The following is a 27740-nucleotide window of genomic DNA, read 5'->3' as shown; positions in this document are numbered from 1 at the left end:
TTGATCTCTGTCCACGGAATATTGGAACTCCCTGTATATTTTGTAGGTCTGCTTTGGAAAGACAAATTCTCCAAAATTTTTTTTCTCAAAAACTGTTGGTGTATAGTTCGTGAACGAACTAATAAAATTCCAATGAATTATTCCGATCCCGGAATGAAAGGAACTAGTTCCCGGTTTGTCAAAGAACTTCAGAACCTATTCCGGGATCGAGACTGTAATAATAATATGCGACAGCGAGGGATCACGACGGCCAGCGCGATCGTAGCCCGATAAAAGGCTGGAGTGGGGAGTGCCAGCCGTATGCCATATGTTATCGGATCCGGACCTAGAGGAACTAAATAAAAAACTAGTTTACGTACGGGTCGGCCAACGCGATCGTAGCCCCAGGTGGATGACATTTCTTATGGGAGAACTGGCAATGGTTGAAAACTTGACTACAAGCGATTTCCTAGGAATCTTCCTTACCGATAAATTATTGACAAGAGTGACAGATAAAGCCTTGACGTTCTTTCCGTATTCCAGTTCATCTCTTTTTCTTTCTAAAGTGTGCGTTGAAAGGAGACAAAAACAATTTTTGGTGACCCATAATTTGTTATTCGAACACCACCACGGGGGTGTCACTTGTATGGGAAAACAGGCAACAGTCAAATTTAAACGTGCCAGGACCAACGACAAAGAAAGCAACATCTGCCAGGCATTGGCTTTCTTTTTCACTCACATTGCTTAAATCATGATACCGCGGCCATTTTGCCAACAAAGAAGCTGACCGGGCTGTCCTGGCAAGTGATTTAAAACAATTTTGCTTTTTTACAATATTAAATTACCATTTGGATGTATTTAATGCGATTATTCAGTTAACTGGTAAGTCAGAAATTACACACAAATACTTTATTCGTAAATACAACTAAGATATAAACGTATTTTTGTATTTTTAGATTTCAACTTTTGCAAAGACCCGCCGATAGAACTTGCCTGGTAGCGTACCTGTTTAACTAAACGTATCATTTCCTGATCATAATATCAAAACACGTAAGTACCTCTATAATTTATGATGAAAAATGATTTTGATTATGTTTTATGTTATTTAAATACTTTCTAATCTCATATAATAGTAAGATCCTTGTTTATATCGCACAGCCCGTTCAAAACTGTATTGTCTTCAAAAAATATTTACAAAACAAACAATTAATACAACAACAATGTCCTTTTAATCTGATTTATACCTCAGAAGGATGCCAGCAAAATTTTATTAAATTAACATTATATTATTTGGCCATTAATATGCAAAAAGGAGCGTATTCCTTAACTTACATTTTCTTTTACTTCTCTTGACAATGTTCTCTATATTCTCTATTTTGAGTTAGTGAACTTTTGAACTGGATGTGCCATATATAAAATACATAATATATCCAAGGGTATGATCTGATAAAAGTATTTTTTTGATGGATTTTTTGGTTGTTTATGCACGTTGGCTTAGTGTATGTTTTATTCAGCTTATATTTATTTGGTATAATAGTTTTTTTTGCCTTTGGAATGGCATGCATTGACGCTAGATAGTGTTTCATTAGTTCATTAAAGGAATTTAAATTAGCACATATTTTTTGTGATATTAGTGTGTTATTATGATACAACTACTAGGTAGTTGTATGATAGTGCCTTATGCATGTTATTTACCTATTATATACTTATGTATTATCAGTAAATAGATGATAACATACTACTAAAATGTATTTTTAATAGTATGTTTATCTTTCCAATTCACTAGTTATTTGCAAAATGTATTTTGAACTAATTTAAGTCATTAATTGATCATCTTTCTTTTTCAGGTTGCGGGATATTCTTTTTCATTGTTAAAAATATATATATATATATATTTCAATATTATTGTACTATAAATCGCAGCTCTAAAAAATAAATGATATTGTTTACTAATGTGTAATTTATTTACTATGAATTTTCTCTGAAAATAATAAGCCTTTAATAATATCATTGATTTGCTGTGTAGAGTTAATAGACATGTTTTTTAATACATTAAATTATATTAAAGTAATAAAAAATATGTTTATTAACTTTAAACAGTAAGTCAGTGATACTTATAAAAATATTTTTTTTTGAAATTTCCCCTTTTTTAAGGCCCGCCCCTCCAATTCCCCTCAATTTAGCTAGTACTGCCAGGCGACACCAGGTGGCGTCTGTTTCCATTTTTTAACATGAAGTTAGCATTTCTTTAATGTTACCTATTCTCTGAACACCACTTTTCTCCTTGTCGGGTCGTTGACGTTGACTTGTCGCGATTTTATTTCTTTTGTTTACACGCTGCATTTTGCTTTGCAAATATAATACATACATTATTTAGGCAAATATAGGTTTTTAATAAAACTCCTCGGACTAACGTGCAGGTAAGTGTTGATAATTTTTTTTTATCTTAACATGCTCATTGTCGTTCTGATTTTAGGTGATAGAAAAGGATCATCAAATCAAATTGAATTTTATATTTTCCTTCCTATTTATCCTTCCTAAATATCAACGAGATGAGCCATCGGAAGAAAGGGACCATAGTACAAAACAGAAAGGTGATCTTTTTTCTTTCCACTTCGGATATTGAAATTATTATATACTGTAGTCGTGTTCGGCATTATGCTCTGAGAAATATAGATAAACAAAGAACAACAGATATAAAGCATCCCAGAGGAAAAGAGAGGCAATACCTGTATGTACTCTCTCTGATATTTGTGAAAGTTACAGCAAAGTATTGTTGTAAATGTCATCTTTTTGATCGACCTGAAAACTTCGAGCAAAAAGATGACACTTTCAACAATACCCTGACAGATATCAGAGACGATACAGGTTTTTCCTCTCTTTTCCCCTGGAATACTTTTAATTTATTATTCTTTGTTTATCTAGATTTCTCAGAGCACTATGAACGAACTCAGCTTGTATGTTTGAAATAATCGTCCAGTTGGCTTAAAAATGATGATCGAAGACATTTCCCATATAATTTTACTTTCAAAATTATGATATATCTTTTATTTCTAAGCCATCTATGACGCCATTTTTTTCAGTTTTGTTATAATTAATTTTGACTCTTGATCTACTTTTAACATTATTCTTTTAATTTTATTAATTTATTGTGGTGAAATTAATTTCTGTTGTATATTTGATATTGATATTAAACATATTTTTAAAAAATGGTGTATTTTTTGTGTTTTTGTGTATGTCATAATTAAAAATAAATGAATAAATAATTTTTTTTATTTCTTTAAACTTCCCGCCATGCGTGACAATTTAGTCCGTAGTTCCTACAATCGAAATTGGGGGCGCTAGTAGCAGTAGACTTGTCAACAGTGTCAAATTTAAACGTCAATTTCACTTTCCACTATTTAGCAAGGCGCTCGCACTTCTTCTTGTGTATGTGTTTTGTGCGTAGCCCGATGCTAGGCGGAATTGGGGAGTGCTAGCCGTATGATACCTGTCCCTGACCGAAAGGCTGAGAGGAACTAATTAAAAGACGTTCACGGGAATCTATTCAATCGGCAGATCCGAGTATTATATATACAAGGCGACGACGATGGATTCGGCATTGTTTATTGCCACAGCCGGCGTAATTACCACAGAAAATTGTCGTGGATACTGTTTTTGATTTTTAGTTTATTCTTTGAATATTTTATGGGAATGTTAAAATTAAGAAATGTCTTATAAAACGAAGTAGATATTCTGAATTTTTAGACAAAAGCAAAACGCTTAAAGTGAGAAAAAATGCAATTTTTCGTAAAATTTTCCTATTATTTGCTCCATTTGATTTGTGATATAGTTTTTTTTAAACTCTGCTTTGAGTTTCTTTTTTAATTTTTTTATCTGCAATGAAACTTACCTATATGTTTTTATACGCAATTACACGTCTCGTTATATTTCGTACATTACAAAAATTATACAGACCATACTGTTAATAGTTCTGACTGACAACGAAAGCCAATAGAAAGCAACGGGGAAGTCAATGTTAGTCGGGAACTATTGAACTAAAGACCTAGTTCAAGGAACTATTCTTCTGGAGGAACTAGAACTAAGGAACTAGAATTTTCACCTCTAAAAACTATGCGATGTGGCGTTTTTTGCAAGAGACAAAAATGTAGTAAATACCAGAGGGACCATTTTACGAAGAGAAAATTTGTCGTTGGTGGAGTTGGAAAATATGTATACTAAAATTTCTCACAACTTTTTATAGTAGAGGAATTGCGTTACGAGACTTCTCTATTTAATATAGAGTATTGCAGTCTCTGACGTCACGGTAATGGGCGGATTTCTAAAGCAATGCTTTATAAAAAATAAAACTTACCTCTTATTGGTAGAAATCCCTGCTAAATTAAGAAGAGTTTCAGCTCCTTCCTTAATTTTTCTTGCTTCGTCATCGTCGAAGTCAATTTTGCGACAGACTAGGCTCTTGCGACTCCTTAAATTACAAAAAATAAAATATAAATACGATTTTGTAACCATCTCTTATTTCTGATACATTTTCAACATTTATATTGTTATGTTTTTTATATCTTTATATTTATCGATGTTCAGAAACAATATAATAAATATCTCAATTGTCCGCTAGGGGGCGCATCTGTTATGGCCAATTAGAAAACGAGATTTTTCTCAAAAATATGCACGTAAACAGGTATTCTCAATATTGCTATTCTGGTTTAAGAGCTTTTATTCCTTAATAATCTGCAGTATATTTATCTGCTTCATATATTTTGCCATGGTAGCTAGGTTAACACAACAGATATTGCGGGTTTGCATAAAAAAAATTAAATGACAACGTATGTTTCTTTTCGCATAGTTAAATAGAGCACACAATTTCCAAAAACGCGCAAATTGCATCCTTCTATCTTCTCTGTAACGGGCGATATTAAGAGAAAAAATAAACTTTGGCCATTGATTTAAGATGAATAAAAGTATATAAAATACAGGAATTGTTGTATTTTATATATTTTGTATATTCGATATTCGTTTATTTAACATCATAAGATGACAAACAACAATGTTCATGAAGAAATAATGATAAACCGTGTGTTGTATCGCCGATTTGGACATAGGAAATCCCATGTAAATTTTAAAAATGATGAATGTTTTCCCCACTTTATTTTACAGGCAAATGTATTTTGGAACTTTTTAAAGAACTCATCAAAATGAAGCAAATTGTTCATTTTGGATGGTTTATACGAAGTAGTTCTTTATGAGAGATACAAAAATACTAAAAATTAAAATATAGCGGTCCTGATCAAACAAACATCTCAATCACAAGTTAAGTCACAATATGAAAAATATATTAAGATTTTCTTCTACAGAGATCTGTCAAAAATATTTTCAGTTATATTCTCTATGAAAAGTTACAAAAAGTATACTGTCAACATACGAGAATCTTTTAAAAATCAAATATATTTCGTAAATAAGTAAACACACTGCTTCAAAAGGAAATGTATTTATTAAACACTAAACAATTCACAAAATTAAGTACTTGTTAATAATTAAAAAATGTATAATATTTGCTCTAGTTATTCACCCCGTCCAATAATTCTTGGCGTTCTGAATATTTAAATGACTTAAAATTATGCTTTTTCATATTCGCTAAACAGTGGTACAATGTTTTTCGGCTATTTCTCCAAGTATTCTGGCACTTTTCTCAAATATCCTTATCAATATTAATCTTCTTTTTATATTTACTGTCTTTAATAACTGTTCGTGTTGGAATTTTTCTCTTCATATTTATAGTTTTCAATAACTGGTCTGGCATATTTGGAAAATGTACAGAAACTAAATATTTTACAGTCTATAGAGATTTTCCACCATAATACCACTAAACAATTTTTTGTCTTTAGTTGTGTTATTCATATTTCCAAACTATCTTTAGCACGTCAATATGACACATATGACATTTCGTATAAATCATTCAAAATGAACAATTTGCTTCATTTTAAGGAGTTCTTTAAAAATTTTCAAATAAATTTTTCTGTAAAATAAAATGGAGAAAACTTATTCATAATTTTTAAATTTTACATGGGACTTCCTATGTCCAGGTCGGCGACGCAACAGACTGTATACAAATGGTATGAAGTAGTGTAATAGGACAATTAAAACATGCCCACCAAATTCTAAAACAGTCTATCCAACGAAACAAAGGACGATTTCGGCAGGCGACATCCAAATAATGACAGAAATAAATCTACTTTTGAATCAGAATGACGGATAACACCTGTCACTGTCAAATCGTCTCTGGTTGGACCGACTATTACTATTTCAGATATAGTTTGTACAGCGAGAGAAATATGATTTTATACAGAGAACATGCAAAACATTACAGAAAAAAACAATAATTTATGAACTTTTAAAATAAAATGATAAGGCAACAACTTCATTAAACATATTTTCATTTGCCGGACAAACTAACGTAAAATTTGATAAAGTAATAATGTTGAATTGAAGTATACGAAATTCTTTTGATCAGTTTCATTATATGAATTCGATATAAAAAGAAACGTGTAAATCATGCATGCAATGCCAAAAACGACTTTTTTGGTATGAGACACAAAACGTACATACCTAGTTCTAATAATCCTAAGGTCATTACTATGCATGAAAATGATTTTATAGATTTGCGCTTATTAATCAGATAATTATTCACTTACTTATCTTCGTCGCTTTCGAAGGCCTCATCTTCGTTGTCTCCGCTGTCAGCTGCACTATATGTGTGATCTTGACTAGGAGACGTGGTAATAACCTGTAATAAAGAAAATACAATAAAAAGTATTAGTACGAGAGCTAGCAACATCGGAAAAAAAAAGTATTTTAAGACGTCTGGCTCTTTGATATATCTTTTACTATGCTCTTTAAAACAGCATGCGGCCCGTCTGGCTGCCGGTAAACGTTGCGTTCCCTACTGCGCATTGAAAGAAGATCCTATATTTTTATTAGTCCTTTAGGTAATCCTGCAGTTTAGGCCGACAACAAATTGCGATCCAGTATTGACCGCTGTGTTGCCAAACTTAAGAATATAGGTTTGGAAATAGGGAAATCTGAAAAATATTCACTCTGATGTTGATAAAGATTGTATCAAGATTTACTCTGAAAATATTTTATTGCATAGGATATTGTTCAACAATGCACTTTAAAAAGTTTGGAAATTCTGGCTCTCCAGAGATTTTGTTTCTCCACATAAATTTCTGTAAATAAGAGCCAAACAGATTGGGAGAGGTGCCAAATTGCCTTTTTAATTTTCTTTTAGCTCTCATCCATAAATTTTCAACATTTTGTGTGCGAATTCGAGGATCATTGGGATCAACAAAATTTTCTTGGTGAATAACGACAAGATGTTCATAAACACCTCCACCGAGGACATTTATGTTTCGATAGGCTCTCCACCTATCAGAAACGATAGTAGTACCAGGAAGTATATATCTAAAATTGTTAATACCTATTTTTAAGGACAAACAAAATGTTAGCTATGTATTTACCAGTCTAAATGATACTAGGCATGCAATTTATACCCGGTATTTCTCCTAGATGGTTCTCTCCCTTTGAAATGAACAAGTTATAGCCATTTTTGGTTTAACAGGAAGAGACGACAAAAATAACAACTGTATGCCAATCAATGCATATTTATGTAACAAACCAACCAACCAACCAGTTAAAATTCATTTGTTTATCTTGCCACAAAGAAGTTATAGGGGAAGCCTTTCATCGGGGTTTACAATAATCGTAGAAGCCATAATTCTTATGAAACTAAAAGTTATAATAGTTGTTTCAGCTTAATTATAATTATATTCTGTATTATTCCCTATAAATCTTACCCGTCCCGCGAATGGGTAGTCGTTTGTTATATAAATTAAATGTCTAATAATAAATTAAATTTCTAACAATTTAAAACAAGCAATCACCAAATTCCGTTAAAAAGTTAATGTGTTAAATAGTAACGCCGCATATGATCGTTAACGATTGCCTGACGACTCGCTTTATTTTTCGTCGGCCTAAACTGCAGGTTTACCGTCCTTTAAATGATTCACAGTTCGAATCCGGGTCAGGGCAAACACTTTTTTATTTTATTTTCGTTTATATTCTGATAGTAAAGTATTAAATATTAGTTTTTTTTTAAATTACCAGAATTAATTAATACTTTACTATAAGAATATAATGAAAATAAAATAAAAAAGTCTTTGTCCTGACCCGGATTCGAACTCTGAATCATCGGTTCGTGGTCGGAAACTACGCACTGCGTTATGGAGACATGGTCGATTTATATTCAATACTAGAATTTATAGGACTAAATTAATAAAAAATATAGGATCTTCTTCCGATGCGCAGTAGTGAACGCAACGGGTATCGGCAGCCAGACGGGCCGCATGCTGTTCCAGAGAGCATAGTAAAAGATATATCAAAGAGCCAGACGTCTTAAAATTCTTTCTCGAATATGTTGCTAGCTCTTAGACTATATGTAATGTAAGTCCACGCTATATGTGTAATTCACGATATATGGAAGTGAATTCCCGTAAGGACATTTACCGAATCAGAAAGTTGCCCGAATAAAGCAATAATTATCAGGCCATTGTCATTGTCATCCCTGCCTGAGTATAAACACTTAACTACATCTGAGGTCTGATCTGACAATTACATGCAGTCAATAAAAAGTCTTCGAGCAACTATTTCTTCGGCAATTGCTTTCGCGCAATTTTCCTAGCTTCATAAATTCTCTTACCTGAAATTCCTGTTTGCCATTTATTCTGGTCGCATTTTTTAAACTCAACATCACCGTTGCAGCATCAACAGCGTCCAAAGACTCTTCCTGAAATTAACGTTATATCTGAACATCATAATTTTAGTTCCCTTATTCAGCGTTTATATAGTATATGTATTATGTTACCGGCAAAATTTGAAATTCGACATTCCTAAGAAGGAGATGTTCAAAATTCTATGCCAAATTTCCTAAAATAAAATAATGTTTCTTCGTTTTTTTAAATGGAACACCCGTATATTATTTTTTCAATAGATGGAGAATTAAAAAATAAACATTTTTCGTATTTAGAGTATTTCAAAATTTTTAACGGTTTCGTAGATATTTGCGTTTTTATATTTCATATACCATTTTCCACAGAAATTTTTATCAAAGCCACCCAATGATTTTTCTCTGGTATTTTACCGTTGAAAGAGCCATATGAAATAATACTGCGTTTATCTGCGAAACCATTAAAACTTTCGAAATACTTAAAATACAAAAAATGTTCTTTTTTAACTTTCCATCTAATAAAAACATAATATACAGTTCCATTTAAAAAAATTAAGAAAAATTATTTTATATTTTAGAAATTTTCGCGTAGAATGTTGAACACCCTGTATAATTTAAGATTATGATATTTATAGCAAAGTAAGTATAGACCATCTGAAGAAAATAACTAATATAGTTTTTATTTCTAGGTAGTTCTTGTATTTGTAATAACTTTTTTAAGGAAGGGTGAAAAATATAAACTTTTTATTTATTTATTAATATCTCTGAAATTATCGAAATATATTTACTGATATCTTAGGATTATGTAAAGTGATCTGAAAAGAAACCAAAAATGCAATATTATACAGGGTGTTCCATTAAAAAAAAATCATCCCGATCCACTGACACTTTTTTGAGCCACCCTATAGAAGTTAAAATATTTTCCTCAAATACATCCTCGTACATACTTTAGGTTTGCACTTAAGCAAAATTCCCAAGTTTTTTTTAATCTAGGAGCTACTACAGATGCCCGACGCACTATTGCCGAACTCTGTATAGGTATTCTATAACAGCGTTTTCAGATGGAACGGAGCGTCCGCGACTTTGAGCAAATACCATGAGTTTATATTATGAACGATTTCACATGGGTCGCGTATGCTCCGTCCGGATGAGCTATATTGAAAAAACATCCGCGCGGACGCTCCGCACGTACGGTCCGCTCCATCTGAAAACGCTGTAAAATGTCTAAGCCCACGGCCACACAGAAATCGTTTTTAGCGTTTTGCATTTTTTGCGTCTCCAGCGCTTTTTGCGATTTTAACGTTTTAAGCGCTTTTGTAGATTTCTGTCCATTAAAAACGAGCAAAAGACGCGGCAGGTCTGCAGTTTCTATCAAGATGTCAATTAGTAACGTCGCAAGACCGTGGATTCCCGGCCCGTCCATCAATCAATCCTGTGAGGAAGAGATAGGCGAGATCGGCGCCGCTAGCGTGGAAAAGACGAAGATAAAAGATGCTGGGATTGAATTGTGGACGGGCCGGGGCATATATTCGGAGACAAACAATCTACTACTAGTGCCAGTGGTGTGTGTAAAAATAATAATTATTATTTGCCATTTATTTTACGAATTTTAGTTTATATGTGTATAGTTTTTTTTATGTTGTAGTGTTGTGGTTAGTACTTGTTATAATAATTATAATATAATAAATAATTATAATTATATAATAGAATAGTAAATATTTCTAGTTGCTAATTTTAAGACATGATTTATGAAACATTTTGGAGTGAAACTTCTTTACGCGCGCTGGGAGTAAAAATTCAAAGCCGTGACATACGAGCTAGTGAGACGGCCCTGACACACGAGCTTGTTGTAACGAAACGTGTTAACGGCTTAGAAATACGTAGTGACGCTACGTGTATTTGTGAGCAGTCCACGTGTTTATAAAAAATATTGATATTTTAATACAAATTTTGTAAAAGTGAATCAAATTATTACGTGTAAAAAAACTATTTTTACTATTTTTCGCGAATAAAATTGTCACAGTTATGCGTTGTTAACGCGCAAAAAACTATTTTTACGCGTATAAAACTATTTGTTACGTGTAAAAATCCTTTTGTTACACGTAAAAAACTATTTTTTTACGCGTCAAAAACTTATTGTTTCTGGTAGAAAACCTTTCTTACGCAAAAAAAAATATTTTTTACGTGTAAAAAACTATTTGTTACACGTAAAAAACTATTTTTTACGCGTTAAAAACTTATTGTTTCTGGTAGAAAACCTTTCTTACGCAAAAAAGAAATATTTTTTCGTGTAAAAAACCATTTGTTACACGTAAAAAAATATTTTTTGCGCGTTCAAAACTTATTGTTTCTGGTAAAAAACGTTTTGTTACGCAAAAAAAGATATTTTTTACGTGTAAAAGCTATTTGTTACACGTAAAACACACATTTTACGCGTCAAAAACTTATTGTTTCTAGTAAAAAACTCTTTTACCCCAAAAAAATTTTTTTACCTGTAAAAAAACTATTTGTTACACCTAAAAAACTATTTTTTACGCGTCAAAAACTATTTGTTTCTGTTAAAAAAAAACTTTTTACGCAGAAAAAAAACACTTTTTACGCATAAAAAAACTATTTTTTACGCGTAAGAAAAAATTCCTTTAATTTATTACTTTTCCAACATTTCAAACTACACTTTTTCAAACATTTCCTTCAAATTTTTGAATTTAATAGAATCTTCCTAAATAGTAGATGTTCTTTATAAATTTTTTTTTAGATAATACCCTAAAATGAAAAAAATGCATAGTATTTAATTTATTCTTATCGTATTATTAAATATAACGTCCGCCTATGACGGGGTCTCATCTTAGAAAACGCTAAAGACGCTACAGAAAACAAACTGATTTGTTTTCATTTGCGTTTTTTGCGAGACACGCCGAACGCTACACGCTTTTGGTGTGGCCACTCCTATATAATCCTGTTATTTTGTTTTAGTCGCTAAAGACGCTTCACGCTAAAAACGCAAAAAACGCTTTCAGTGTGGCCGTGGGCTTAGTCTCTATGTAAAGTATAAAACATTTAAATTTCATACATTGTCTAAAATTGTTAAGCATTTTATAGAATACCTAGGTTTTATACAGAATCTAGTAAGAACTAAGCTTCAAATATTAGCATGTTGTTATACTAAACAATTTATTACTTTATATAGGGTGATCTTAAATAAGTGCAAATATGGAGAGAGTGCAGATATGCAGAGCTGGTAGATCTCGATAAAACTCTAATCTATTTTCTCTTTACCGTTTTTCAAATAAGTCCAAAATAACCGAGTTATTTTACTTTGAAAATTTAAGGAAAAAATGATTTTTTGGTTAAATTTTGAGAACAACTAAATCTTTTCTGGATTTTCCACAGGGGTTTTCTTTCTTGTAAATTTAATTTACTACCTACGTTGCAATATTATGAAGATATTGTGATTTTTAACTTAAAATTAAAAATTTTCAATTTCTTTTTCAAAAAATTCAAAATTTTCATTTTCATTTTTCGCGTAAAAAACCTCATAGACGTGTTTTTAGGGTCGAAATATACTCCCCCAGAAATATTTGCACTTATTTAAGACTCACCCTGTATATATTTTAAAATTTTGCGAATACCGGGTGCATCTCATAAGTGGCTTACCCCTATAACTTTTTTATTTTATTTTTCAGATAAACAGACGAAGTTTGGTATGTTAGTATATAACATAAATTAGGATTGATTGACGTATTCAATTGTTTTTGGTCACTTCCTGTTACACCGGAAATTACTACAACTTTTGATTTTTAAATGGCACCCTCGGAACATTTCTACATTATTCAATAGAAAATGACACTCTGAATAGAATTACATATCACATGTCAACTTTTGACATTTTCAAACATGGTTTATTTGAAAATGTAAAATGCGGTTCATAACGGCAATTTGACTCGAAATATCAAGTGTGTGGTACCAAATTATTCGTAAAAAAATACTTTTTCCAAATAAGCTAATGAGCCACCCTTGTTCCATTTGAAAAAAAATTTCAATTCATATGATTAAAAATACGATTTGGGTACCTTTTAACCGGCCCGAACAAGACACGAAAAACATGGGCGATGGCACTCTATTTAAATTAATTATTTTTTTTTAAATTTAAAAAGTTAACATGTGATATGTCATTCTATTGTCATTTTCCATCCAATAAAGTAGAAATATACCGAGGGTGTTACTTAAAAATCAAAAGTTGTATTCATTTCCGGTAACAGGAAGTGACCAAAAACAACTGAATACGTCAATCAATCCTAATTTATATCATATACTAACATACCAAATCTTGTTTTTTTATCTGAAAAAATAAAAACGTTATAGGAGGTGAGCCATTTTCAAGACGCACCCGGTATAAATTTGAATTGACAAATCTTGTTTCTCTACCATTAAACAAACAGATTTCAGTTACGTACCTGCTCGGTTTTAACTCTAGATGCGTTGTTGCTGTCCATCTCCGTAGCTGCCAACTTCTTGCTCAGGAACGGAAACAGTTCGGGATTGGGTAAGTTTGGGTTCCTGTAAACCACCGGGGTTTTGTCGTTGCTCTGAGGTTTGGCTGACGTGGAACACAGGTACGTTAACGAGTCGATTGTCGAACAAGGATGAAAAGGCGACCGATTCAAGGCCTGGATTAAATTGGGTTTGTACTGGGGATCTACCGTCCACAGCGATCCTTTGCCCAAATTCTAGTAAACAAATAGCAATTTTTTAATTTTAGTTCTCTCTCTACCTTTACTTCCTTGCTAAGACAGACAACTGTCATGAAATATATTTTTAAAGTTTATATGTACAGGATGTCCCATTTTGCTTGAAATCATACGGTATCTCCGCTATTAGTGAAGATAGGAAGGTGCGGTTTGCAACAAAAAAATTTTATAGCTCTCTTCGTTTCTGAGCTACAGAGTCTTTTGAAAATTTTGCAATTTGGGACACCCCCGTATCTCTGTTACTGTTAAAGGTATCGAGAAGGTGAAAATTGTTTATTGTAGAACTTTTTACGGTAGAATACAGTGGCGTAGTCTATTATTCTATGAAACGAATATGTTTTCTTAAATGGAACACCCTGTATATTTATAAATTATATGGCTTGCCATAATATCTGGCTTGCCATAATAAGCTTCTGAAAAATATATATCACTCTATATTTATTTTCACTATTTACTGCAATATTTAAAAGTTTTTATTAAAAGATCATATTTATTAGTAGACCATGATTGATAATAAAAAAAACTAAAGAATTATTAAGAGTAAACTGCTATCTCTCTTGTTTTACTATGGAAACCACTAATAAATTCTTTATATATTAGGAAAACTTAACTCTCTACCACTATTTGTAAATCTTGGAAGCCATCGTACCGGAACTTTTAGATATTCCTTTAACTAATTTACGTGAAATAGACTTTCAGCAAGATGGGGCTTCCCCTCACAACTTTGAAAATATTAGAATTTTGTTAAATTATATTTTCTCAAATCAATGAATTGGAACCAATGAATGGACGGATACGATGGCCTCCCTGATTCCCGGATTTGTCTGTTCTCATTTTGGGAATTTTTGAAATATGAAATGTATCCTGACAACTACAACAATGTCGAACACTTTAAAAATGCTTTAATAATGCAAGCAATAATGCTAGCTTTTAGATATTTGCAAACCCATCCCATTAAGCCCCGTTCTCAGAACTGCGTCGTGTCGCTGGCTACACAGTTTGACATTTCAAACAACCAATGAGAGCTGTACTAAATTTAAAATTAACAGCTGTTTGAATTTTGTACAAATCTGATTGGTTCTTTTGATGTGTCGCTGTTCTGAGAACGGGGCTTTATAATAAATTCCGTTATAAAAAAAAAGAAAAATATATTCAGAGATTCAGTGGTAACAGTTCAAAAGTAAAATATATCAATCTAAAAATAAAATTTTAATATGTGTATGACTATTTTAGTAAATACCATTTTGATTTTTTTGTTATTTATCACGGCCTACTAATAAAAAAAAATGATATATTTTAAATATTGCAGTAAATAGTGAAAATAAAAATAAAGTAATATATATTTTTGAGAAGCTCACAGCAAAAAGGATCACATGATCTAAAAATATATAGCGTGTTCCATTAAAAAAACATAACTTATTAGTTCATATTTTCAAAAATATTTTTTCGTAGAAAAACAGACTACGCCACTGTATTCTACGTAAAAAGTTCTACAAGGATCAGTTTTCACCTTCTCGATATCATCCACAATAACAGAGATACGGGGGTTGTCCCAAACTGCAAAATTTTCAAAAAGACCCTGTAGCTCAGAAACGAAAGGGGCTATGAAAATTTTGTTTACAGCATCTTTCATTTGACAAAAAAGTGGGCCAGGTTTGTGCGAACCGCATTCTCTTATCTTTACTAATAACGGAGATACCGTATGATTTCAACCAAAATGGGACACCCTGTACATTTTCGTGTGTATTATGGAGTTTCTCGCTTATGAGTAGAGATACAAAGATACGGTTTTCACATATCTTTCCTACTTTTTTATAAAACTAAACATGCTACACAGATTTTTCCCAGCCCTCTTAGTTTCTGAAATACAAGACGAATTTGAAAATTTTGCATTTTTCGACTCACCTCGTATCTCGGTTAACCTATAACTTATCGAGCTATATGGGTTGTCAACTCGACAATTACTTATAGCGGAGAAGAATGGCAACACTGCCTATTGAGAACGCATGCACTAGGGTTTTCTGCCGACTTGTCCCGGCGGTCGGCGTCGCGTCGTCTATCGACGAGCGGGCCGAGGTTGCCATATTTCAACCATAAAGCTCTTGCCGCGAGTAATAAACAAATTAACAACCTGTATTATGGGCAAACCGCATCTTTGTATCTCATAAACGAGAAAACCCATAAAATGCACGAAAATGGGACACCCTGTACAGTGTTAGTATTTTATTTTATCCTAATTTTAACAGTAAATATGCTAATAAATATATAATAACGAAGAAATATATTTTGTGTACTTAACAGAAGTAACACTGTATATTATAAAAATAGTTCAAGTACAATATGATATCGAAAAAAAAAAACACGGCGTCAGCGACGGCTATGAACTGAAGATCGCTGTCATTTTAAATGTAAAATTATATAGGGAATGTCATCGATGTTCATTTCCAAGTCAACTGGACGCCGTTTTTTTTTTAATAAAACGGTATAATATTACATACTATTTACATAAATACTAACACATTAACCTATTCTACATTTATTATTAATTAGTATTCGTTTTATGAACTTATTATATTATTTCTTTGTTAATTGTTTAGTTAGTAATGTGTTTATAAGGTTATGTACTTGGTATTTATCATAGTATTAAACAGAAAGAACATTACTGAACCAAAAATAAACAAACAAAGAAAGAATCTAATACTTTCATAAAATTAACACGTTAAACGCCAGATGTTTAAAAAATGCTCTCTGGGCCAAGTTATAATTTTGTCATGTACTTTCAATATTTGAAATTCAAAAAAATCTAGTTTTTTTCAAATCATAAAGTTCCCATAGGTATACATGCCGCGCATCAACATCACACTCAAACAGGCTTAAACGAGGACCGCTGGCTTGTGGAACAAATAATTCGAACCGAATACCGAGCGGTCCCTGGGGACCTCCGTGGCGTAGAGGGTACTTCCTTTGGCGGTCCCTAGGGCCCACCATGGCGCGTTTAACGTGTTAATACTAATAAAATTAATAATGTAGAGTAATACCGTATGATCGAAATTTTTAGGAATAAGTTTTTCGAAGTTCTTAGATGTAAAATTATATGAGGAATGTTCATTTCCAAGCTGTTTAAAAAAAACCGTTTTTTTTCGGTCATACGGTATTATAGGGGATCAAAATTATTGTTAACTGAATTTATTCACCTAAAGGTGGGTATTCTCTATCCGAAGGAACGAACGAACGCTCAACAGACAAGACCGGACCCATTGGTTTCGACCGCTTTTGATGGTACCGACTCGAAACGGATGATCGAGCGAACGGCCGCAAGCGTTCGGTTTGTCGTACAAATATACCGAATTTCATTCGTTCATCCGGGTAGTGTATACCCACCTTTAGGTGTGAATAATAATGAACACTCACGAGAATAACAGCAAGTAAGTAGAATGAAATATTAAATTTTCCAAATCCCACCAGACTAATTAAATAGGCACACGGTACCTTCACTTAAATACTGCTAGTAACTAACTATTCTCTCAATGGACGAAAGTCACATGATCCTTTGACTAAGTAAAGCCAGGTATATAAAATCTACCCCGACCCCCATTTCCATATCGTTTTATGACATCTAGACTAGACATTTCTAATTCTTCCTTAATCACCTTATACTTTTCTTATATACCTGTTTACAACTTAATATTGACTCCGAAAGTGATACTACAATTTTATATTTCATTCTATTATACAGGGTGCGTCTTAAATAAGTGCAAATATTTTCAAGGCTGATAGATCTCAATAAAAGAAACATATTTTAACTTTACCATTTTTCAAGTCCAAAATAACCGAGATATTTAAGTTTGAAAATTAAAAAAAAAATGATTTTCTTTGAAAAAAATTTCAGAGCCACCGGATTTTTTTCTGTATTTGCATAGTGCCGTAACCATGGAGTAAAGCCGTAACCGCCGTAACTATGGTAATATCAGAGATTAAGAAGTTATACCGTGGGAAAATTTGCGGTGAACAGCAGGCAGTTCTAAAAAGTTTTCGAAAAATATACAGGGAAATTTAAAAGAAAATGTACAATTTTCAACATCTTTTTTTGCGAAAAAACCTCATAGACGTGTACCTGAGGTCGAAATATACCACCTCTGAAAATATTTGCACTTATTTAAGACTCACCCTGTATTTAATTCATTTCAAGTTTTTCATTTAGCTTTGTGACTTGATAGGCACAAAGACTAGTCGAAATTAGTCGCCTTTTATAATTTATTTATAAACTTTAATATTACTTTGAGCAAAATTTATCATGAAGTCACATTAGGTCACTACATGTTTGTTACATACAGTTTAAAACATCAAGAATTTGATTTTATCGTTTTGAAAAAGATTTAAATATCCATAAAATTTAGTCTAAAATGGCCAAATTTAAATACCAGTTACACCTAATATAATTTATTATACAGGTGTAAATGAATAAGTGCGAAAAAATCTAAAAGATTGCTTTTTTAAACAATTAAGGGAGGTTTTTCCTATAAAATTTTGATTTGTCATTAATATTTTAGCATATTTTTTTTTAAATCAGGGCATACATATTAAATCGAATTCTGCGCAGTGTTTCATTTTCGCGCTCTACAAAATAACGCAAATTTTATTTTATATACAGGGTGGCCCAAACTATATTCCGGAAACCTTCGGCAGCATATTCTGCAGATAAAAATAAGTAAAAAAGTTCGTATAAATGTATGTCCTAAATTGGTTAGTTTCGGAGATACAGGGTGTAGAAGTTTCATTTTTATTTCGATTTTTTCCAAATAATTTCTGAAGTAACGTCAATATATGGATAAAAATTGGTGTCTGGAAGTTGTTTGACATGAGAAATTTGATTTTGATGTCAAATATGACTCCTGCTTGTAGAGGACGCCAATTACATATTTTTAACTGGTTTGAAGAGTATCTAATAACTTTTAGTCCATACCTGTATAAAATTAGGTACTGAGTAAAAAATATATATTTCCGATGTTTTTTACGTAAAAAAAGTATCTTCGTAAAAATCGCTACTAAATGGTTCTCGAGATATTTGGAAGCAAAATTATCAATACCTGTCATCATTGACATAAATTAAACATGTTGACTAAATAGTTTTATTAGACTGAAATCATAAATTTGAAATGTTTTTGTGCCAAAAGTTCAACAAAAACTGTTTTATCTTCATTCTTTCGAAGAAAAATTTATGATTAATTAAAAAAAATTAAAAGTTCCCAAATTTATTTCAGTCAAATAATGATCTCAACATTTTATTTTTTTGTCAATAATGGCATGTATTGACTGACTATTTCCTTTCTAAATATCTTGAGAACGTTTGCTCATAGCGATTTACCAAGGGACATTTTTTACGTAAAAAATCACAAAAATGTTAATTTTTTCACTCGGTAGTTTTATACAGGTACGGACGAAAAGTTATTACTTTTCAAAACAGTTAAAAAATATGTAGGTGGCACCCCCTACAAATAGGAGTCATATTGATATCAAAATCCCAAATTTCTCATGTCAAAAAACTCCCAGACACCAATTTTCATCCAAATATTGATGTTGCTTCAGAAATTATTTGGAAAAATCAAAATAAATATGACATTTCTACACCCTGTATCTCAAAAACTAAGCATTTCAGGACATATATTTATACGAAGTTTTTTACTTATTTTTATCTGCAGAATATGGTGCCGAGTTTCCGAAATACAGTTCGGACCACACTGTATTATAAAATTTTATGGTCCATATTTTTATTTGTCAACGCAGCAAAAATTCACGTCCAATATCGTTTTGCGCAAATATCTCACATGGAGAAAAGGATAGGTTTATATGTTAACCTCGTTCTAGAAAGAAGTAAGTAGAAGAATGCATGTCTTACTAATAGGTACAATGTTGTGAATAATAACTTATGCAGTTTTATGCACAATATTTATAGGATCTAAGGTAATAATAACTTTTTCACTTACTGGTGCCTTCTCAACTTTCTGGAAGCATTTATTCAGAGACAAATTATGCCTGACGCTGTTCTTCCATCCCGTGGGTGCGTTTTTGAAGTACGGAAAGTGGTCCAATATCCAGGCATAGATCTCCTTAACGGGTAAGGCCTTCTGTTTGGAATCCTCGATGGCCATAAAAATTAGACAGGAAAAAGAATAAGGAGGTTTACTGCTCACGTGAATTAACGGATCGTAAGGTTTGTTGGTGTAACGAACATTATGGGAATAACGGCTATTAGTGACCTGCAATAAAGGAAATACATGATAGTTTCAATAAAAAAAATATTTTATTCATTTTATTATTGATTTTTCGAAACTGAAATTCTAAAGGGGTGAAACCACTCCTCAAATATTAGAATATTTTTTATTTAAAAACCGGTGAGTTTTTCGGAAAAACTCTTAAAAACGTACATATATTTTATTTTGTTGTTTTACATATTTTAAGATTTTTTTAAAAATTTATACAGGGTGTTTCATAAAATATGACCATTAAGTAATCACGATTCTGCTTAAACTGCTTGACGTTTAAAGCTGATTTTTGGCAAACGGATTGACTGTGGGGTGTAGAGGTTCGATACGGAGGGGTTTCTCGATTGTTCTTTCTCATGCTGACATAAATGTGATAAAATTTTATCCAGTTTGTATGTTAATGGAAATTCTTGCTTTGCTAGCGTGTACCCGCGACTTCGTTCGCGTCGAATTAATCGTTTGTAATGGTGATGATAAGCAAAGCAAGAATTTCCATTAACATACAAACTGGATAAAATTTTCTCACATTTATGTCAGCATGAGAAAAAACAATATGGCGATATTATTATATAACTTGGTAATATTTGAGGGGTAGTTTCATCTCGTTGGAATTTGACTTTCGAAAAATCCGTTTGCCAAAAATAAGCTTTTTACGTCAAACAGTTTAAGCAGAATCGTGGTTAATCAATTACCCAACTTTTTGGAACACCCTGTATGATTTTTTAAAAAAATTCAAAATATGTAAAAAACAAAATAAATTATACGTGTCCAAGCGTTTTCCCGGAAGACTAATCGTTTTTTAAATAACAAATATTGTATTATTTGAGGGGCGTTTTCGCCCTCTTGGAATTTGAGATTCGAGAAACCCCTCCTTATTCAACTTCTACACCCCACAGTCAATCCGTTTGCCAAAAATCAGCTTTAAACGTCAATCAGTTTAAGCAGAATCGTGATTACTCAATGGTAATATTTTATGAAACACCCTGTATAAATTTTTAAAAAATCTTAAAATATGTATAACAACAAAATAAAATATACGTGTTTAAGAGTTTTTCCGAAAAACTCATCGGTTTTTAAATAAAACATATTCTAATATTTGAGGGGTGGTTTGTGGTTTCACCCCTAAGAATTCGAGTTTCGGCAATCCATTCTTATCGAACCTCTACACCCTAAAGTCAATCCGTTTTCCAAAAATCAGCTTTTTACGTCAAGCGCTTTATGCAGGATCGTGATTAATCAATGACCAGATTTTTCGAAACACCCTGTATACATTTTTAAAAAATCTTAAAATATGTAAAAAAAAACAAAATCAAACCAAACCAAATATACGTGTTTAAGCGTTTTTTCGGAAACTTGACCGTTTTTTAAATAAAAAATATTGTAATATTTGAGAGGTAGTTCACCCCCTTCGAACTGGAATTTCGAAAAACCCTTCTTATCTACACCCTATAATCAACGTATATGCCAAAATTGAGCTTCTTAGGGTACGAACATAGTGGAGGCAGGTTTCTGCTTTCCGGCAACCAGCGCCGTCTCTGGGGACCTATTCTTGACCACTCACATCTTCAAATATCGCTCACATCTCCCATCTCCGAAAAAGCCATATAACAATACACGTGATGCGTAACTTTGCGTATATGCCGTGTATTGTTATATGGATTTTTCGGAGATGCGAGCAGGGTTCGGAAGTAGTTAATTAAGAGGAAATTTACCTGATTAACTAACCTAACCTAACCTAACCATATTCAAACGGCGCGCACATAGGGGTATTTGGCCAAAAGTGAAATATTTTTATTTTCATTTTTTATCTTAACTGAATACAAATCTATAAATACTAAATGTAAGCGCGTTTATTAGCTTTTTTTAAGTCGTAAGTTGACTATCAAATAAATAATATATTTCAATTATAAGTATGAATTATCTTGAGTGTATTCTGAATATTTCTAAGTATAAAATAGTGGAACTGTTTGTAGTGCTTTTTTGCAAATTGTTTATAATAACTGTCATGATGGATACAGAGCCAACTGACAAGTCCTGTTTTATGCCATATTTTTATTTTGAAACGTTTCCTTCTATTCTATTCCTTTATAATGTCTTATATTTTAAAAATCAGAGGCATTTTTATAAGGTGTAAGACTATTCGGCAATATTCTGCATGGAAATTAGTATCCGTTCAATGCTTAAAGTCTCCAGCTTTGGAATATGTACAAAAATCTTGCCAATATTTGCCACTGCCAAAAAAAACATTGATTTAAATAGATTCTTAAAGGAATTAGTCTTTACCCTATAACACCCATCCTCGCTCAAATATCGTCTATAATATACAAATTACTTTCTTGTTCTAGCATCCTCAACCAATTGCTTGGTTTTGCAGAGAATGGCCCTATTTGATCGGTGGAAAGTTTCAGAGTAGAGGAAAAAATATTGTGTAGGAAAAACAAAATGGGGTTCCATATTAGTACCCTCTCCTCTAATAATTATATCACTAGCAAAAAAGCAAAAAAATCATAAAACATAATTTCGGCCAACTTTTAGTTCTTAATACCCTCTGTGCGCCGTCGGCGCGTGCAAAAGCAGAAATAAATAAATTTTCGTTCCGGTAAAAGCGAGAACGCCGATGAACGCTGGTTGCCGGCGCCTACCTGCTTTCACTGTGAACTAGCCAAATACGTTTTAATAAAATATATAGTAAATTTAAATGTATTTGGAACTAGCCGATTTGATAACACGCTTTAATTTTTCAAGGTTATAAGCGCGAAGCGGCGCGGCGCTACTAGGTACCCATATACAGGGTGTCCCAGAAATACGTGCAAGTATTTTAACTTAACTGGTAATATAGTTCAACCCGAGAAACACGCCTATGAGGTTTTTTCTAAATATTTTTTTTTTAAATCGGAATTTTTTGAAAAATTTTTTGGATTTTTTTTTTAGTTTTTATTTAAAAAACATAATTTCTAAATAATAAGGCAACATAGGTAGTAGATTAAATTTACAAGAAAGAAAATCCAGAAAAGATCCAGTGGTTCTTAAACAGCGCCAGTGGTTTAATATAGGAGAGGCCAGTGCAATTATCCGTTTGGCTCAAGACAGGGAGGAATTCCAACTGATGGTCGCCAAGCTCCGATGAGGAGAAGGCACATGAAGAAGAAGGTTCTCAAAATTTTAGCAAAAAATCATTTTTTTTTTGAAAATTTTCAAAGTAAAATAACTCCGTTATTTTGGACTTATTTAACAATACAGAGAAAATATGTTTCTTTTATCGAGATCTACCACCCTTTAAAATACTTGCACTTATTTTTGTGATACCCTGTTTATAACAATACACGTGATGCGTATACGCAAAGTTGCGAACGATGTCAAGAATAGGTACCCAGATTGGCGCCGACTATCGGAAAGCGGGAAACCTGCTTGCACTGTGTTCGCACACTTACGTTGAGTGGTTTGAGCAGGATCGTGATTAATTAGTGAGTCCAGTCACTTAAGGATTTTATATATTAGTATAGAAATCTATATATCTCATAAAAATCATAAGGTATCAGTACCATACTATGCTGTGGTATCAGCATTAAGAGAATGAACATGCAATAAAAAATGTAGCAAAATAAAAAGAAAACATTACCTGACTTCCGTTGCCATTGCCGTTGCCGTTGCTTCTGGGCGTGGGAGAATTCACCGCACTGTAAGTGGAAGATTCGGGAGTTGATATGGAAGAATCGTCGACGTAATCACTGGTCGGTGACTGATCAGGAAGAAATAAGACACTGTTTTTGATAGGCGTAGAGTTCGAACTACTAATTGGCGACGTGTTGATGTTCATATCTAGTGTAAAATATAATGTCAATTCAAATTAAAATGAAATTTTACTTGGACATAATATTATTATGCTCTTAAAAAATAATAATATTTTATAATTTAAAATAAAAGCATAAATAAATAATTAAGAATACTCTAGATAACAAAATGCTAATACAGATTATTGGATTAATGCACTAATGTTTCGTTTTTTGCGTCTATGTTTTTTACCAGACCATCATAATCCTATAATATTTTTCGACGCTGAACACGAATCCGCTATCAGAGTTACGGTATCACATCTCATTTTATTTCTAACCTCAAAAATTTGGTGAAAATCCGTAAAAATTAAGGAAAGTATAGTAGGAAATAATAAAAAAAAATTCTCATGTATAACACTATAACCTAATATAAATGGGCCTAATAAACTCAAAACACCCATCAGAATTGAGCTAGCATGTCTCATATTTTTTCTAACCTCAAAAAACCTAACACAAGTCATGATTTTCGAAAATCGCACCAATCTTAACCAAAACCGCCGATCGTGAATCTGACGTCGGATTTGCCAAATTCAAAATGGCGAATACAATATGGCCGATGCAATTTTCAAAAAATGCCCGGACTTGGACAAAAGTTTATATTGTTGGAATTTTTTAGGTCGCTGATCATGAATCTGACGTCAGATTCGCACAATTCAAAATTGCGGATCAAATATGGGCGACGCGAATTTCAAAAAACACGGATCCGAACAAAATCAGTATATGTGAGTTTTTTGGGTCGCTTATCACGAATCTGACGTCGGATTGGCAAAATTCAAAACGGCGATGAATCCCATATGGCCGATCTGAAGAATAGCTTACCCTGTGGGCGCGGGACCGATTAGAATTGGCCCTACACGTTCTTGAGGTCGACCAAATGGTATCCGCCATCTTGAATTTTGCCAATCCGACGTCACATTCGTGATCAATGACTCATTTGACTTCAGATTAGCGATCAGCGACCCAAAAAAACTCACATACACTGATTTTGTTCGGATCCGTGATTTTTTGAAATTTGCGTCGTCCATATTTGATTTTGCTATTGCCATTTTGGATTTTGCTAATTCGACGTGAGATTCATGATCAGCAACCTAAAAAAAATCCTATGCCGGTTTTGGTTAAGATTCGTGCGATTTTGAAATTCGCATCGGCCATATTGAATTCGCCATTTTAAATTCTGCAAATTCGACGTCAGATTCATGAACAGCGACCGTTATACATAAGAATTTTATTTTTATTTTTTCTATTACATTTTTCTGAATTTTTACGTATTTTCACCAAGTTTCTGAGGTTAGAAAAAAAAAATCAGATGTGATAGCGTAATTCTGATAGCGGATTCATGCTCAGCGTCGAAGAATACTATAGGACATAATGGTCTGGTAAAAAGCATAGACCACTTTTTTATGTGGCTGTGTAATTATTAATATAAAATATGCCTTATCAATGACAGAACATAAGAAAAAAAGATAACCACTATTTAAAAGTGGCGTTGATGAGGACCAAGAACAATGGCATACATTTAATGCAAAAATTGCTCTAAATTATTACTGTTTTATGCAAACGCGAATATCATCGTATGCGGTTAGGGGGGGTATATATGAGGAGGCCTAGAATACTCACGTACCCCCATAGAGCCGCCAAGAGCCATAAGTGATTTTGTTCCATTAACTTACGACTACTACATATGTTTTTTTTAAAACATTATACAAAAAAAGAATACATAACAATGACAGATGTGTCTATCATTTTAATTCGCCAGGTAAATTGTATATTGTGCCATTTTTTCGATGTCGTCTGTCGAAATCTTTTCCGCCTCATTACACAAACTTTAACGTAGCTTTAATGTAAGTTTACAATTAATCATAATTTATCGCTTTTCAAATTATTAAGAAAAAAAAATATTGAATTTATTTCTATTTGTTCTGTTGGTTTCTCCAACGGGACAACAAACTCTCCTTTATCAAAATGTCCTTTTCTATCTTAGAGTATAGTCTAAGTTTTCTATAAATGCATGAGAAAATAATGGGCCATAAGTACTTTTGGTTATCATTCAGAATCAATTTTAACTAGAAGGAATGATCTTATCAAAATGTTTTATAGCGTAGCCCCCCGCTTTGTAAGATAATAATAATTATACACAATTTATAAATTCTCAAATTAGCAAGAAGAAAATGACAAATTTATTTTTAATTTTTTTCTAGCCATAAAAGAAATTAAAAGCTCGTTCCCACTGAATTGGTGATTAAATGATTAATTATATACCCCCAGTTATGTTTTTTTTATTATCTAAAATAAAATTTTACCTGTAAAGAATTCTGTTATCAGAAGATATTATGACGTAGGTAGCTTTGTATAGCATATACCTGGCATAAACATATTCTAAACATTCTAAACTATTTAATGTTTGTTAATAAGAACATTATTTCTAGTATGTAATCGATTTTTTAAATATTCATTGTTTTTATTAATATTTGTTTATTTTTAGTGTTTTTAATTTAATTACTCTCTTTTCAGAGATTCAGAGTATCTTGAAAGCCGTTCACCTTTTCAAACTAAACGAAGAGCACTAAACGAGCAGCAAGATTTAAATCAACGGATTTTTTATTTATCCTAGGTTTAATTTTCGTTTATTGAAATTACTGTATCTATAAAGATAAGAGAAGTACCACTAGTAGTACTCTCTACCCTAATGGAAAGTAACGTTTCAGGGTTGTTACGGAATTTTTCACAATCGTCATTCGCTTTGGCATTAAAATGTGTTAAGAGTACCAAATTTCAGGAAAAAGGGTTTACCAACGTTCTTAAAAATAAAGAAATTATATTATTTTTATTTAACTTTTCGAGGGCAGTAACTTCTTTGGGAAGCATTTTAGGGCATATGTTCATAGGAACTTTTTGTTTTATTTTTATCTGTAGAATCACCCACCAAAGATTCACTTAATTTTGACACCGTGTATATACCGGGTGCGTATCAAAAGTGGCTCACCCCTATAACATTTTAATTTTTTCGGATAAAACAACGAGATTCGGTATGTTAGTATATGACATAAATTAGGATTGATTGACATATTTAATTGTTTTCGGTCACTTCCGGTCTCACCGGAAATGACTACAACTTTTGATTTTTAAATGGCACCCTCGGTATTTTTTTACTGAGTTCGATAGAAAATGACACTCTGAATAGAATGACATATCATATGTCAACTTTTGACATTTTCGCATATGGTTTATTTGAAATTACAACATGCGGTTCATAACGATAATTTGACTCGAAATACCCAGTGTGTGGTATCAAATTATTCGTAAAAAAATGCTTTTTCCAAATATGCTAATGAGCCACCCTCGTTCCATTTGAAAAAATTGAGATATGATTAAAAGTACGATTTGGGCATCTTTTAACCGGCCAGGACAAGACAATAAAAACATTAACCGATGAAATCTATTTTTCCAAGAGTCCTTGATTAAAAATTAGTGTTTTTAACATAGCCATGGCACTCTAGAATGAAATTTAAAGTACAATTAAGCGAATATGTCAAAAGTTTACATATTATGATATGTCATTCGATTCAGAGTGATATTTTCTATCGAATAAAGTAAAAAAATACCGAGGGTGCCATTTAAAAATCAAAAGTTGTAGTCATTTCCGGTGAAACAGGAAGTGACCGAAAACAATTGAAGTGATCGAAAACAATTGTATATGTCAATCAATCCTAATTTATGTCATATACTAACATACCAAATCTCATTATTTTATCTAAAAAAATAAAAAAGTTATAGGGGTGAGCCACTTTTGAGACGCACCCGGTATACAAGTTTTTGTGAGTTTTTAGTAAATAACATCTAGAAATTGACCTCACCAAAATTATCATCGATTGTCATTCGCAACGTGTCTTTTTTTCCGATCATATTGTATTTTAGACGTAAAAAAACTTGTAAAAAATATCACATGAAATCGTTATCAATATTTATTTATTTATTTTTATATTACTTCGTTAAAAGAACACACAAAATAACTTCCTCGTTACAGAACTAAGTCGATATTATTTTAATTGGTATATCTAAATAATATTTCAAATAGACCGAAAAAATAGTATATCAAATAAAGAGAAAGCGGAGAAAGTTTATATTTTGTGTACTA

The 27740-nt window shown here is 32.2% G+C and overlaps 1 protein-coding gene across 2 annotated transcripts in view; it reads right to left on the bottom strand.

The window, feature by feature from the left end:
* LOC115890926 (forkhead box protein N3-like) overlaps positions 1 to 27740 on the bottom strand; it is a 49867-nt gene that overhangs the window by 3322 nt on the left and 18805 nt on the right. For both annotated transcript variants that reach the window (XM_030911292.1, XM_030911296.1), the window contains exons 3-8: positions 23392 to 23591; positions 19494 to 19766; positions 13216 to 13488; positions 8735 to 8821; positions 6672 to 6763; positions 4334 to 4447 (exon numbers count right to left, since the gene is read on the bottom strand). In XM_030911292.1, the coding sequence (XP_030767152.1) occupies positions 4334 to 4447; positions 6672 to 6763; positions 8735 to 8821; positions 13216 to 13488; positions 19494 to 19766; positions 23392 to 23591 (1039 nt within the window). The remainder of the gene's footprint in view (positions 1 to 4333; positions 4448 to 6671; positions 6764 to 8734; positions 8822 to 13215; positions 13489 to 19493; positions 19767 to 23391; positions 23592 to 27740) is intronic.

The sequence above is a fragment of the Sitophilus oryzae genome, unplaced genomic scaffold (assembly GCF_002938485.1).
Source record: "Sitophilus oryzae breed Bouriz unplaced genomic scaffold, Soryzae_2.0 scaffold_1178_pilon_pilon, whole genome shotgun sequence".
Classification (NCBI taxonomy): Eukaryota; Metazoa; Arthropoda; class Insecta; order Coleoptera; family Curculionidae; genus Sitophilus; species Sitophilus oryzae.
The sequence above is the reverse complement of the archived record's forward strand: the minus strand, read 5'-3'. Positions and strand labels throughout refer to the sequence as shown.